We start from the raw sequence: 12,732 nt of genomic DNA, 5'->3' as shown, positions 1-12,732 counted from the left end.
TTTGGGCCAAATGACTTTTTCTCGTTCTTTACTTTCATTATCTTCATGCAATTTAAACATGTAGCGTGTATTTGTGTTTAGCTTTTTTTGTGTATATATTGCTTGAGCCCTCTGTAAAAGTGGTGGATGACAGCCCTGGAAATTTGGATATCTTTGGCGCCAAGATAGTGCACGGTGGCTCAGTGGTTTGCATTGCTGCCTCACAGCACCAGGGACCCTTGGGTGACTGCCTTTTTGGAGTTTGCACATTCTCCCTATGTCTGTATGGGTTTCCTCCAGGTGCTCTGGTTTCCTCCCACAGTCCAAAGATGTACAGGCTAGGTGGATTGGCCATGCTAAATCACCCATAGTGTTCAGGGTTGTGCAGATTAGGTGGGCTATGGGGGAATGGGTCTGGGTGAGAACCTCTGAGGGTTGGTGTGGACTTGTTGGGCCAAGAGGCCTGTTTCCACACTGTAGAGATTCTATTCTATTCGGTAAGTAAGCAGCCATGTTCCCATTACTCTGTCCTAACAAATCCTTTGATTCTAACTTTGCAAGTGCATCACAATTTGTCCCAGTAGTGTGTTTTTATACTTTAGACAGTAACTCCACTGATTTGACATATATTTCCAATATGATCGAGGAAAAAAAATGGTAAATTTTGATTGCTGGCTCACAAGCTTAGGCTTACTCAAAGCAATTCAAAACCAATGAAATACAGGCAGGTATCAATTATTTGTAATTTTATGGAATGTACACATTTCAAATTACAACTAATTTGAGATTTCCTGTAATTCAAATGTCATAAATGGCTTGAAACCCAGAAACAGCTAAACATCTTGTTAACCTAGTATACCGCTCAAGTCTGACCTTACATGTAGATTTAATCAATCATAAAATAGTGAAAGTTGAATTGTTAACAGAGTAAAATAATTTTGCAGACTACTGCATGACTGATCAAGTTTTATTTGAATCCCATGTAGGTAGTCGGCAATTGGACGTTATATAAATTTGAATAGCAAGAAGAACTTGCATTTATATAGCAGCTTTCATAGCTACAACAAATCTCAAAGAATGTCACAGTTGGTTAATTATTTTAGAGGTGTAGAGTTGAGTTTAAAGTGGCATGTCATTGGCAGTTGATCCACTTAATTGTGAAAGAGGCCACTCATCAGCCTCTCAGCATGATTAAGCGCATGGCGAGTTGACATTTTGGCTCATTATTAAGCCATTATCCCCGAGCGCACCAAAATGTGGTGGTGACTCATGATTTATATGACAGTGCCACAACTTTCCTCAATGTCCAGAAGAGGAGAGGTCCATCTTACATGACTCAGCTAGCGCCCGGTTGGGGTACCTGGGGGAGCATGTGGGTGCTGAAAGCCTTGCCCCGACCTTACCTCTGAGTTCCCTACATGCTCCCCTGGAACCCTGTCACCCTGTCCTTTTCCACCTTCTAGTCTGTGCCCCTCAGTGATTCTTGGTCTCTCACTGTGTGCAGTATCTGCAGTAGCCACTATTCACTCAGGATCCTGACTAGTTGGGGAAGACTTGGCTGGATAAACACTTATCCCATTATCTCTGGATAAACACTTAATCTGGTCAGAAGCAATGCAGGTTTCCCACTATTCACTAACCAGTGTGTTTAAACCATGTCAATTATGTTAACTTTGTCCCATAGTCTGTGTTACAATGCAGGAAAACAACAACCAATTTACATGGAAGCACCATAAAGAGTAGAGTGAAAAAAATGTTTGGTAATTAGTGAAGCAATTTTATTGTTGTTGATTGATGGGTAAGTGTTGGCCAGGACTTTAGAAAGCACCTCCTCCCCTTTGTCCAATTGAAAGAGCAGTAACAATATTATTTGAATGTCTCACTGAAAAGACAATATCTTTCACAGTGCAGGGCTTCCTTCTGCTGCATTACAGTGATGTTGAATCCACAACACATACTCAGTGAAGTAATGCTAATGAGCCAAGGCAGAATACCTATAATGATTCCATATTGAACAGATATATATGATGTTTCATGCTTTTCCATGATTTATATCTTTTATTGTTTCCATGCTCAAGCATTATAAATTTTGAAAAGATAGGTGGGAAGACTACTGCTAATTTTTGTAAAATTATATCTATATAAAATGATTAAATTACCCACCCAAGTTTGACTTTGTGATTGATCATGATGCATCTTCCCATTGCTCCAGGGTTTGTTACTCCCTGTTAATTGCTGTGGCTGTTATCATGAGAATCCATGCTGATGCTGGAGAAGCAGTTCCAATCTCCTTTGCTTTGATCATTGGGTGGTGCAACACCATCTATTTTGCCAGAGGTTTTAAAACGTTCGGGAAATTTTCTATTATTATACAAAAGGTAAGAAAACAGGCTGAAGCCATTTAATAAAGTCTGTTAGGAGCTATAACCTAATGGGTCAGAGTTTATGGTCAAAGTTATGGTAATGTTAACAGCCCTCACCAATAAGCATATTCAAAGTATACAACAACTTCAGACAAGAGAAGGGAAATTCTTAAAAAGCTTAAACTTTGTCTGAGATATATCATTTTGTTTTAGATTCTCAAAAACAGCCCCTCAAACAGTGTGACATTCCTGCAATTCAGTGATAGCTATGAATTAAATTTGCCTGAAAGTTAGGATTTGTCCATTTTAGTTTAAACAAGTCTTCTATTGTTGTAATAAGTCTTAATTATAGCTGAACAACCTGTCTAGTGTTGTAAATTAATTATTAAAAGTGACTCCCATTCACCATATTTTAATGACAGAAATTTATATTTGCATTTTTTCTCATGCTTGCTTAATCCATTCACTCTTTCTCTTTCATTGCTTTGATCCTTACTTCTTTTGATATTGAATTCACTGTTCTAAGTTATTCTTACTGGTTCAAACTCGACACTGTCTAATACTTAAAGATGCATACAGCTGTCTATAAACAACTTGTGTTTATGTAACAGTTTTCACAATTTCAGTGTATCTAAATATTTCTGAAGTGTGGCCACTATTGTAATATAAGAATCATGGCAGCCAGTTTGTACATGGTTCCTACAAGCAACAATGTGGTAGGAACCAGATAATCTGCTTTTTAATCATTGAGGGACTAATATTGGCTAGGACAGTGCAGAAAGCTGTTTTGCCCTACTTTGAAATAGGGTTACGGGAGTTTAAAGACAGTTTAATAAAAATATATCCAACTGTGGAGATCCTTGAGTTGATCCAAAGGTTAGCATATTAGAGAATGTCACATGCCCTTATTAGCAAATGCTGTAGTTTGGCTTGAGCCCCCAACTGTGTTGTTCTTGAAAGATAACTTGTACGAATGGAAGCAAGCCGACAGCAGTTATTTAGCACCCTATGTTATTCCTGGAAAATAATATTTTCCTTTAATTTATTGTGAAATCCCTTCTCTAAAAAAGAACCACAAGGTTGACTGAAGCAATCATTTTATTTATTTTGTTTTATTTTGTTTACCATTCTGGGAACTTTTCTCATCTGGCATGGGCCACATGTTAGAAACATGATGCTCAACCAAGCAGGAGGTAGGAATCAATTCTTGAAATTCATTGATTTGATTTTATCCAATGGCAATAAAAGCCAATAAAAATCAATAAAAACTCAACTGAAGTTTTTCTTCTGCTAAAAAGCTAAGGACAGAGGCACTTTGCATGATGTGATAGGAACCCTAAAGTGATCATGGTACTGAAATAAATATATGGCAGTCTCTAAAGAAGGAAACAGGGAAGTACCTTCAAAGGAAATTTTCATTTGATCAATTTTCTAAGCCCTCAAAATCATGCTTGACCACCGTTTCTTTGGGGCAAGAGGAGGAATGGTGTGAATCAGAAACACGGAGATAGAAACATGTCCGCCAATTTGAATCAATGCTCACTGGTGGTGAGCAATGTTCCCTTTATCACCAGTAGTAAAATTAATTCCATAAACGTTGTGAATTGTTGCAAATTCAAGCAAAGATCAAATTTTATTTTTATCTGCTAGAAAAGTATTGACAAACTGCACTTAACAAACTTATTGTTGAAACAATATATTTCTAAGAATATGTAGTGAGACCTAAGAGTTCCATTCAAGGCATTGTGTTGGTGCACTTCAATTTTTGTAAATTTGTTTACCTAATACTTTCATTACTGGTGAGAATAGGTAAGTATGCTCTTCTTTGGCGATGAAGAGAATGCATTTAGAGTATCAGTTTACATATGTATCATTTATTCTTGCATTCTTAATTATTTAAATGCACTCAGCCATCTTCGATGCTGAGAGAAACACAGCAATTTTACCCAAGTAACATATTTGTGTACCTTCATTTCCTTACAGCTAATATTTGGAGATTTTATGCATTGGTGCTGTCTGGTGTTTATCTGTATTATTGGATTTACCTTTGGTATGTGTTTCATCTGAATAAATATCCATTTGTAACTTTTTCTAATAAAAATAGTATATCAGCGAGAAAATGTTTTGGTCTAGCTTTATAAGTTAAAGTTTTGCTGCTGGTGAAGAAGTAGTTTAGAATAGGAGAATGAATGCTCCTCTGTACATCAACCTTCTGTATTTAAAAAGAATAGTCATTTTAGTTGCAGATTTAGATGCACATCTCCAATGCTTGCTCATTATAATGCTCTCATAGCCACATTGTGGAGATGGGAGGAGCACTTGCTCTCCTGAACCAATTTTGATAATAAACTATTTTCCATTGTGTATTTTTATGTTCCCACTAATTTTTTTCTTGAATCTTTGCTTGAAATGTTAAAATATACATGATGTGATGTTAGTTACTATCATCAGTACTTTGACTTTAGGTACGTACATGACAAAGTAATCTGAGTCTAGTTTTAATTAATGTTGATCCTCGGTATATCTTACTGCAATCAATACACAGTTCTAAAAGAATAAATAAAATAACTTTTAGGATACTGCAATGCTTGTGGAAGTTTTAATTGATACGCTCCATACTTTTTCAAATGACTTTGGGTTTCATTTCTTTCTTCTAGCATTTTACCTGATGTTTCAGACTCTGAATTTGGCAGATTATCCATATTTTAGGGATTTTTCAATGACATTGCGCACCATATTTGAGCTGATGATGGGATTGATGGATATTCCTCTTCCTTATAACAAGCCCACTCCCAACAACATCTATATTGCCTATGTCATGTTTATGCTGTTTGTATATCTCCTGCTGCTAAATCTGTTGATTGCAATGATGGATGATACATACTGGAGAATTGCACCAGAGACAGAGGAATTATGGAAAATACAGGTAAACTCTGCTTTCTTTTAACGTAGTTTGTTCGCCACAACAATTTAAATGAAGGACAAGCAGATAATGTGATGAGAATGGAGATAATACAATTCATACTGAGACATGGTTCTACCTGCTTCTGGAATATACTACCTTTGCAGTAAATGCTATCATTTTTTGGCTGTATAGGTGATATGATGAAACACATCTCTTCAAGACTGCAGTAACTTGGCACACAAAATCAGAATTATTTAAACAGTAGGAGAAACGCTAGCTCATATTTTCTGCATGGTTAATCAGGAGTATTTTGTCCCCAATCGCTGTGCTAGTATACCTCTAAAAATCTCTACAAAGCGTTTGGATTAACTTGCAGTGCGATGCTTTTTCTTAGTTATTACTTATCAGTTTTCCTTCCCAGATTGCAGCCACCATACTGCTTCTAGAGCAACGAATGCCAGCATTTCTGAAGATTCGCTCAGGAGTTCCAGGAAGATCTTTGGGTTTTGATGATGACAAGTGGTATATTGGGTAGTTAGAAAATTACATTTCAAGATTTTTCATATTCATACCTAAGTCATAAATGTGTTTCCTTTATCTAAACAGTGTGTTTTTATATAGGGTTGAAGAAATTCTTCCTGAGACAGAAGGAGGAGCTGGAATAAGCACACAGAGATATTCACAAAACATAAGATGGGACGTGGTTAGAAGAAATCTTGGAAAAATAATAAACATGAAAGATTCTTCTGAATCTACCATTTTATAGGAAACAACAATAGTGAATTAATGATCTGTTTCTCAAATGAACAATGTTTGATCATAATTGCTAAACCTTTGATGTAAGTTATTTCCCATACACAGGGTAAAAACATTAAAGCCAGTTATTTCCCCTAAAAATATTATATAGCTTCTCAACTATGAATGATCTTAGTGGAGTTATTTTTCACATTTTATAATCCAAATGGTAAGGCCCGTTTTCCTGAGAACATTAAACTTTTAGCAAACTATCTGTTGGAACCATTGGTCCAGAAGACGATGCAGTTGTACCTAAAAGCTATAAGTGACAATTTACTTTGTTTTGCCATTTTACATAGGAAGTGTTCTGAACATCTGAACAAAATAGACATTAGTATCTGGAATCTCCACAGAAATGATCAGATAGCTGTAGAGAAAGCTCTTATTATAATATTAAACAGTCTCTTGAGAAATCTAGGCCAAAATGAGCAAAGGAGATAATTTAAATGAGGAAACTGATTTCAAGCTGGATTTCTGTGGAATCTCTCTGCTCTTCAAAGACAGACAGGATCCAATTTCAGTATGTCAACCCCTATTCCCAATGCCCTCCATTTTTGTCCAAATTGTATAAAGTGGTGGGTTGTTGCAGATTGCAAATTGACACACTGAACTCCCATCCTGGTTGGCTCCACTTAGAGTCCTAGTCCTCCACAGTTTTTGTGGAGTCAGGCGTATTTTCAAGGAGTTCTGAATCATTGAACCTTCAAGATGTTGTGAACCACATTGTGGATATTGTAACTTTTTGCAAGGTAAGTTCAAATGGTCTCACTCATGACACCCCCAATCCCTCTACCAATGTATGTCCGTATGTAGATCCCTGTCTACCTATAAGCCCTTATTCACATGCTCATAACCCTGCATAACTTCTAGACCAAGCAGTGACCAAGACCCCAATCAACAGTGTACATTGTGTGTAAAACCAATTAAACCTGTAGTAACAAGGTCATGTGTGAAAAAAAACCCTAAAAATATCAGTTACTAATTCATTGCTTTCTGGAAATACTGTTTCTACCACTACCTGTAAAGATGCCAATCACTCAGAATTTCAAAGTATGCATTGTGGAAACTGCAAACACTTGACACATGTTGTCTCACATAAATAAACATTGAACAATTGAATAAAAAAAAACTATGAGAGAAATCTACCAATCAAGCAATGATTTTTTTCTATGTAGTGTTGTTTTGCAAAGTTAATAAAAGATGTCTGAACTCTCAGCTAAATCTTACCATGCAGTCCTGTATTTCTCCTGACGAATGCAAGATTCAAAAGCTTTAGCATGCCCATCTTTTCTGAAATATTCAAATATTTTATTCATTCATAGGATGCAGATATTGCTGACAAGGCCATTTATTGCCCTTGAGAAGCTGCTAGTGAACCAAACTTGCAAATCACTATGGTCCATCTGATGTAGGTACATCCATGGTGCTGTTAGGAAAGCAATTCTGGGATCTTCACCAGCTACTGTGGAGGACAGTGATTTGCTCACGTGTTGCAATGGTGTACAGGTTGGAGGGGAACATGCAAGTGATAATGTTCCGATATATCTGCTATGCTTATTCTTCCAGGCAGTAGAGGTCTCAGGTTTTGAAGGTGTTTTTGGGAGAGCCTTGGGTGAATTGCTGAAGGATACTTCATACATGGCACAGTCACTAGAGGCAGAGGACATGAATAGTTAAGATGAAGTATGGGGTGCCCATCAAATTGGCTGCTTTGGCCTAGATAGTGTCAAGCATTTTGAGTACATTTGGAGCTGCGTACATTCAGGACAATGGAGTCTATTTCGTCACACTCTTTATAGATAATAGGCTTTATGAGTATGTTATTGAAAAATTTCTAGACTTTAACCTGCTCTTGTCACCATACTATTTACAAGGCTGGTAAAGTTAAGCCCCAAAAGTTTCATAATAGGTATTCAGAGATAGCAATGCCATTGATTGTTATGTGAGATGGTTAAATTCATTGCTTAGCACTTGTATGGTGTTGATATTACTTGTCACTCATCATATGAAGCCTGAATGTTGCTTAGATCAATTGGCAAAAAAGCAGCTGTTATCCGTTCATACCTGTGTAGCAGAGCAATGTTATTATGAATACCAAGTATCATCCTTTTCTTTTCCAAAAAAAATTGTGCCCTTTTCATTACTATTACAATCAACAAACAAAATGTTAGATAAATATAATTTTAGGGTGGAAATGTTTTTAATATGAATGATTTTAATTATTATTGATCAAAATATGGACATAGTATAATGCGTGACACATCATTTATTCTCTTGTACTGTAGCAAATTTCAGAGCATCTGTTGTCAGCAAGATATGTTTAGGTTTGCTGTGTCAAGTCATGGACTATTTATAGAGCATTAAGGATCAAAATAAAAAACAGAAATGAAATAAATTTTCAGTTGATCTCTTTTTGCTTGCTTATAATCTGCTTTCTTCGACTATATGGATTCCTGATACTGTTTAATCTGACTAGGCATGTCTGATCAAATATATATGAAATTCAATGAAAGTTCCTGGTCCCCATCTCTCTGATTTACCATCAATTCTTTGTCTCTGAATTTGCACTGGGGTGTTGTGAATAGGTACTGACTTCTGACTCCTCTCACAAAGTGGTATTGACTTCAATTCTTTGCGAGTGGAATTTTTTGAATTGCAATCTTGGTTACAACCTTGGCCAGCATCTTCACATCAGTGTGATGCAACCAATTGTAGTTTGCGGTACCAGAAGTATATTTTTCACTTTTTAAACATCAGAATGAACACTCTCAAACTGTGTGTGTGTGTGTGTGTGTGTGTGTGAGTAAACTCAGTGTGTTACTTATATTTTTGCTTCAGGACACTGGTTGATAACTAACTTCAAGCTTCATATAGTATATATAGTCAATAGAATCACACTCAAATCTATAAATTAATACGGAGACTGTGAAGGCCAAGTAAATTAAAAAAAGTAAGAATGAAAATTTTAATCAACATAATACATTTATATTCCCATCTTGATTATAAATATAATTGCATTAACTAGTTCAGTACTTTTGTTCAATTTTTAAAAACAAATTACAGACAAACTGTCATTACATCTTTTTCACTGATGTTTTCATGTTTCCCCTCCTGTCCTTGCACCTTCAGCTCCTCAGTCCTATCCCATGACTAACCTTTCTGTCCTGGCCAAATTCCTTCAACGTCCGTCTCTGAGCTCACTTTATATTTGAATTCCTTCAATTGGATTTCCGTCCAATTGTATTGGAGTCTAAGATGATGAAATTAAATTTTGGTTGGTTGTAAGATATCGGTAATGTATAAACTGCCCATTTTACATGGATTTCAATAGAGAGGAAAGTCAGCAGGATGTATAATGCTGACTAACCCACCAGAATGATATTTCTGTACAATGATGAAAGTTAAATGTTACCTTTCTTAACTCTAGAAATGCCCATTATATTTACAGTTGTTCTGGGTTGCATAATTTTGGTCAACTTCAATTCAGTTTCCTTTGCATGCCATAGGCAGTTTCAGAATCCTCTCTGCATTCAACCACTGTCTTTTCCACAAAGAAACATGTTAGACATAATCCAATACAGGTCAAATTCTATACGGTTAGTGGAAAAATGACTTAAAGTCAACTTATGTTACTAAAAATATGGAGGAATGAAAGGTTAACAATTGGATCCATACTTGATGTTTAACACTTTTCATTGTGCAGTGATAAAAGCCATTTGTCATGGAATATTAATGAAAATTGGTTTCACCATGAATTTATTGGCATATTGTGATGAGGAGTCATAATACATTATTGTTATTGTGGATAAAGATGGATTTAGCCTCCCATTGTATGAAGTTGTTTGAAAGGTCATAAAGTCACTTTGGACAGTGAGTTCAAAAAGCATTATGAAGAAATGGTTTAATTTAAGATAAATAATTAGCGAGCCATCTGGAGAGTTAACTGCTAGATATTTGCTTGCATGTGTTTTATAACTAGAAAGAGCTTGTGGGGACAGAATTAATTTCACAGAAATAGAAAAGGTCAATAATAGTAGAGATGCTGTTAGTTGCACCCACTAATCAGTCAAAGCTAACAAGTCTTGAGTTGATTAGGAGTCTGTGAAAGGAAGGGTCCAGAACCATTAGGTTGTGGAGGTGTGAGATAGAAAATTTAAAAAAAATCCTTTATAGCTGATGAAGATGTGTTTAAGGAACCCACAATAATCAGTAATAAACAAAGTCAGCAGCTAGTTTTAAGGCTGTTTGGGTGAGACATTAACTGAAGAAAATAGTGTCGAGTGAAAACATAGAATTTGCTGAAAGGAGGCCAATTACAACTGTGCCAACAAAACAGTCTTTAATGTGGAGATTGGAATGGCTCTTCATTGACATTTAAGTACACACAAGGATATTTATGTCTTCTCTGATATTTGTTGTGAGATTATTCCAATAGTTCTTGTATCATGTAACATTGTTTTTATTGGTAACAAACTTATATTCTTTCATTGAAAGTGCATTACCATATTCTTGTGACTTATATTCAGTATCAGATCTCCATAGTAAACAAAGAAGAAAAATTCAACTTATAATCTATCAAGGCAAATTTCAATCTAGGACCTTAAAAGACAATTTAGAAGAACCCGAGGTAATCAGGAAGAATGGTTCTGTGAAGGGCAATTTGTGTTTAACCAATTTATTAGACTTTTTTGAATGAGTAACAAATGCTGTGGCTAAAGGAAATCAAGTAGACTAACTGGAATTTGATTTCCAAAAGGCATTTGATAAGATAGTTCATCAGAAGTTATTGAAGAAAATAATAGTTCATGGTGTAGCAGGTAATATATTAACATGGATAGAAGATTGGCTGGCTGACAGGAAACAGAGAAAAGGCATTAGAGATAATGGGAACTGCAGATGCTGGAGATTCCAAGATAATAAAATGTGAGGCTGGATGAACACAGCAGGCCAAGCAGCATCTCAGGAGCACAAAAGCTGACGTTTCGGGCCTAGACCCTTCATCAGAGAGGGGGATGGGGGGAGGGAACTGGAATAAATAGGGAGAGAGGGGGAGGCGGACCGAAGATGGAGAGTAAAGAAGATAGGTGGAGAGGGTGTAGGTGGGGAGGTAGGGAGGGGATAGGTCAGTCCAGGGAAGACGGACAGGTCAAGGAGGTGGGATGAGGTTAGTAGGTAGCTGGGGGTGCGGCTTGGGGTGGGAGGAAGGGATGGGTGAGAGGAAGAACCGGTTAGGGAGGCAGAGACAGGTTGGACTGGTTTTGGGATGCAGTGGGTGGGGGGGAAGAGCTGGGCTGGTTGTGTGGTGCAGTGGGGGGAGGGGATGAACTGGGCTGGTTGAGGGATGCAGTGGGGGAAGGGGAGATTTTGAAACTGGTGAAGTCCACATTGATACCATATGGCTGCAGGGTTCCCAGGCGGAATATGAGTTGCTGTTCCTGCAACCTTCGGGTGGCATCATTGTGGCAGTGCAGGAGGCCCATGATGGACATGTCATCAAGAGAATGGGAGGGGGAGTGGAAATGGTTTGCGACTGGGAGGTGCAGTTGTTTGTTGCGAACTGAGCGGAGGTGTTCTGCAAAGCGGTCCCCAAGCCTCCGCTTGGTTTCCCCAGTGTAGAGAAAGCCGCACCGGGTACAGTGGATGCAGTATACCACATTGGCAGATGTGCAGGTGAACCTCTGCTTAATGTGGAATGTCATCTTGGGGCCTGGGATGGGGGTGAGGGAGGAGGTGTGGGGACAAGTGTAGCATTTCCTGCGGTTGCAGGGGAAGGTGCCGGGTGTGGTGGGGTTGGAGGGCAGTGTGGAGCGAACAAGGGAGTCACGGAGAGAGTGGTCTCTCCGGAAAGCAGACAGGGGTGGGGGCATTAGTCTGATTTGTCAGAATGTGGCAAGCGGAGTTCTGCAGGAATCTCTGCTGGGACCTCAAATTTTACAATATTCATCAACACACAATACAGAAGTCACAAAAATAGGTAGGAAAGTTTGTTAAGAAGAGTTTGTAGATAGATAGGTTGAATGAGTAGTCAAAACCTTGGCAGATGGAGCATTCACTTTGGTACAAAGAATGAAAAAACATTGTATTACATAAATGGAGGACAACTGCAGAAATCTGTGATGCAGAATGACCGAGGTGTTTTGAAGCATGAGTCACAAAAAGTTAGTTCATAGACATTACATGTTATCAGAAAGACTAATGGGATGCTATTCTTTATTATGAAAATTGAACATAACAATAAGGATTTTATACTTTACTTGTACATGGTATTAGTGAGATCACAACTCAAAAACAGTGTGCAGTTAGGTCATCTTATTTAAGGAAGGAGATAAATGTGTTGGAGACTGTTCAGAAGAGATTACTACCCAGAATGAGCAGGTTTTCTAATGACAATAGGTTTGGCAAACTAATGTTTCCATTGGAATGTAGCAAAGCGATACACTTAGTTGAATAATATAAAATTTTGCATGGTCTTGACAAGGTGATGTGGAAAGGATCTGTCCTTTTCTAGGTGAGCCCAGAACTAGATGACATTTTTAAAATTAGGATTTGATCTTTTAGGACAGAGATGAAGATAATTTTTGTTTCTCTCAGAGTTGTGCAACTTTGGAACTTTCTTCCTCAGAATGCAGTGAAAGCAGGGTCACTGAATGTTCTTGAGTCAGGGATGGATTGATCCTTTTTACGCAAGAG

General features: G+C 37.5%; 2 protein-coding genes across 4 annotated transcripts in view; one reads left to right on the top strand and one right to left on the bottom strand.

Moving 5' to 3' along the window:
* Positions 1 to 8,393, top strand: part of LOC125457861 (transient receptor potential cation channel subfamily V member 6-like) — a 49,072-nt gene extending 40,679 nt beyond the window's left edge. For all 3 annotated transcript variants that reach the window (XM_048542555.2, XM_048542554.2, XM_059650890.1), the window contains 5 exons: positions 2,192 to 2,357; positions 4,326 to 4,392; positions 5,000 to 5,268; positions 5,669 to 5,778; positions 5,869 to 8,393. In XM_048542555.2, coding sequence (XP_048398512.1) covers positions 2,192 to 2,357; positions 4,326 to 4,392; positions 5,000 to 5,268; positions 5,669 to 5,778; positions 5,869 to 6,013 — 757 coding nt within the window. In that variant the 3' untranslated portion in view covers positions 6,014 to 8,393. The remainder of the gene's footprint in view (positions 1 to 2,191; positions 2,358 to 4,325; positions 4,393 to 4,999; positions 5,269 to 5,668; positions 5,779 to 5,868) is intronic.
* The window catches only part of LOC125457735 (uncharacterized), a 40,944-nt gene continuing 36,248 nt past the window's right edge, over positions 8,037 to 12,732 (bottom strand). The window contains exon 7 of the mRNA XM_048542319.2: positions 8,037 to 8,106. Coding sequence (XP_048398276.1) covers positions 8,037 to 8,106 — 70 coding nt within the window. The remainder of the gene's footprint in view (positions 8,107 to 12,732) is intronic.

This window comes from Stegostoma tigrinum, chromosome 14, assembly GCF_030684315.1.
Source record: "Stegostoma tigrinum isolate sSteTig4 chromosome 14, sSteTig4.hap1, whole genome shotgun sequence".
NCBI classification, from domain to species: Eukaryota; Metazoa; Chordata; class Chondrichthyes; order Orectolobiformes; family Stegostomatidae; genus Stegostoma; species Stegostoma tigrinum.
The sequence above is the reverse complement of the archived record's forward strand: the minus strand, read 5'-3'. Positions and strand labels throughout refer to the sequence as shown.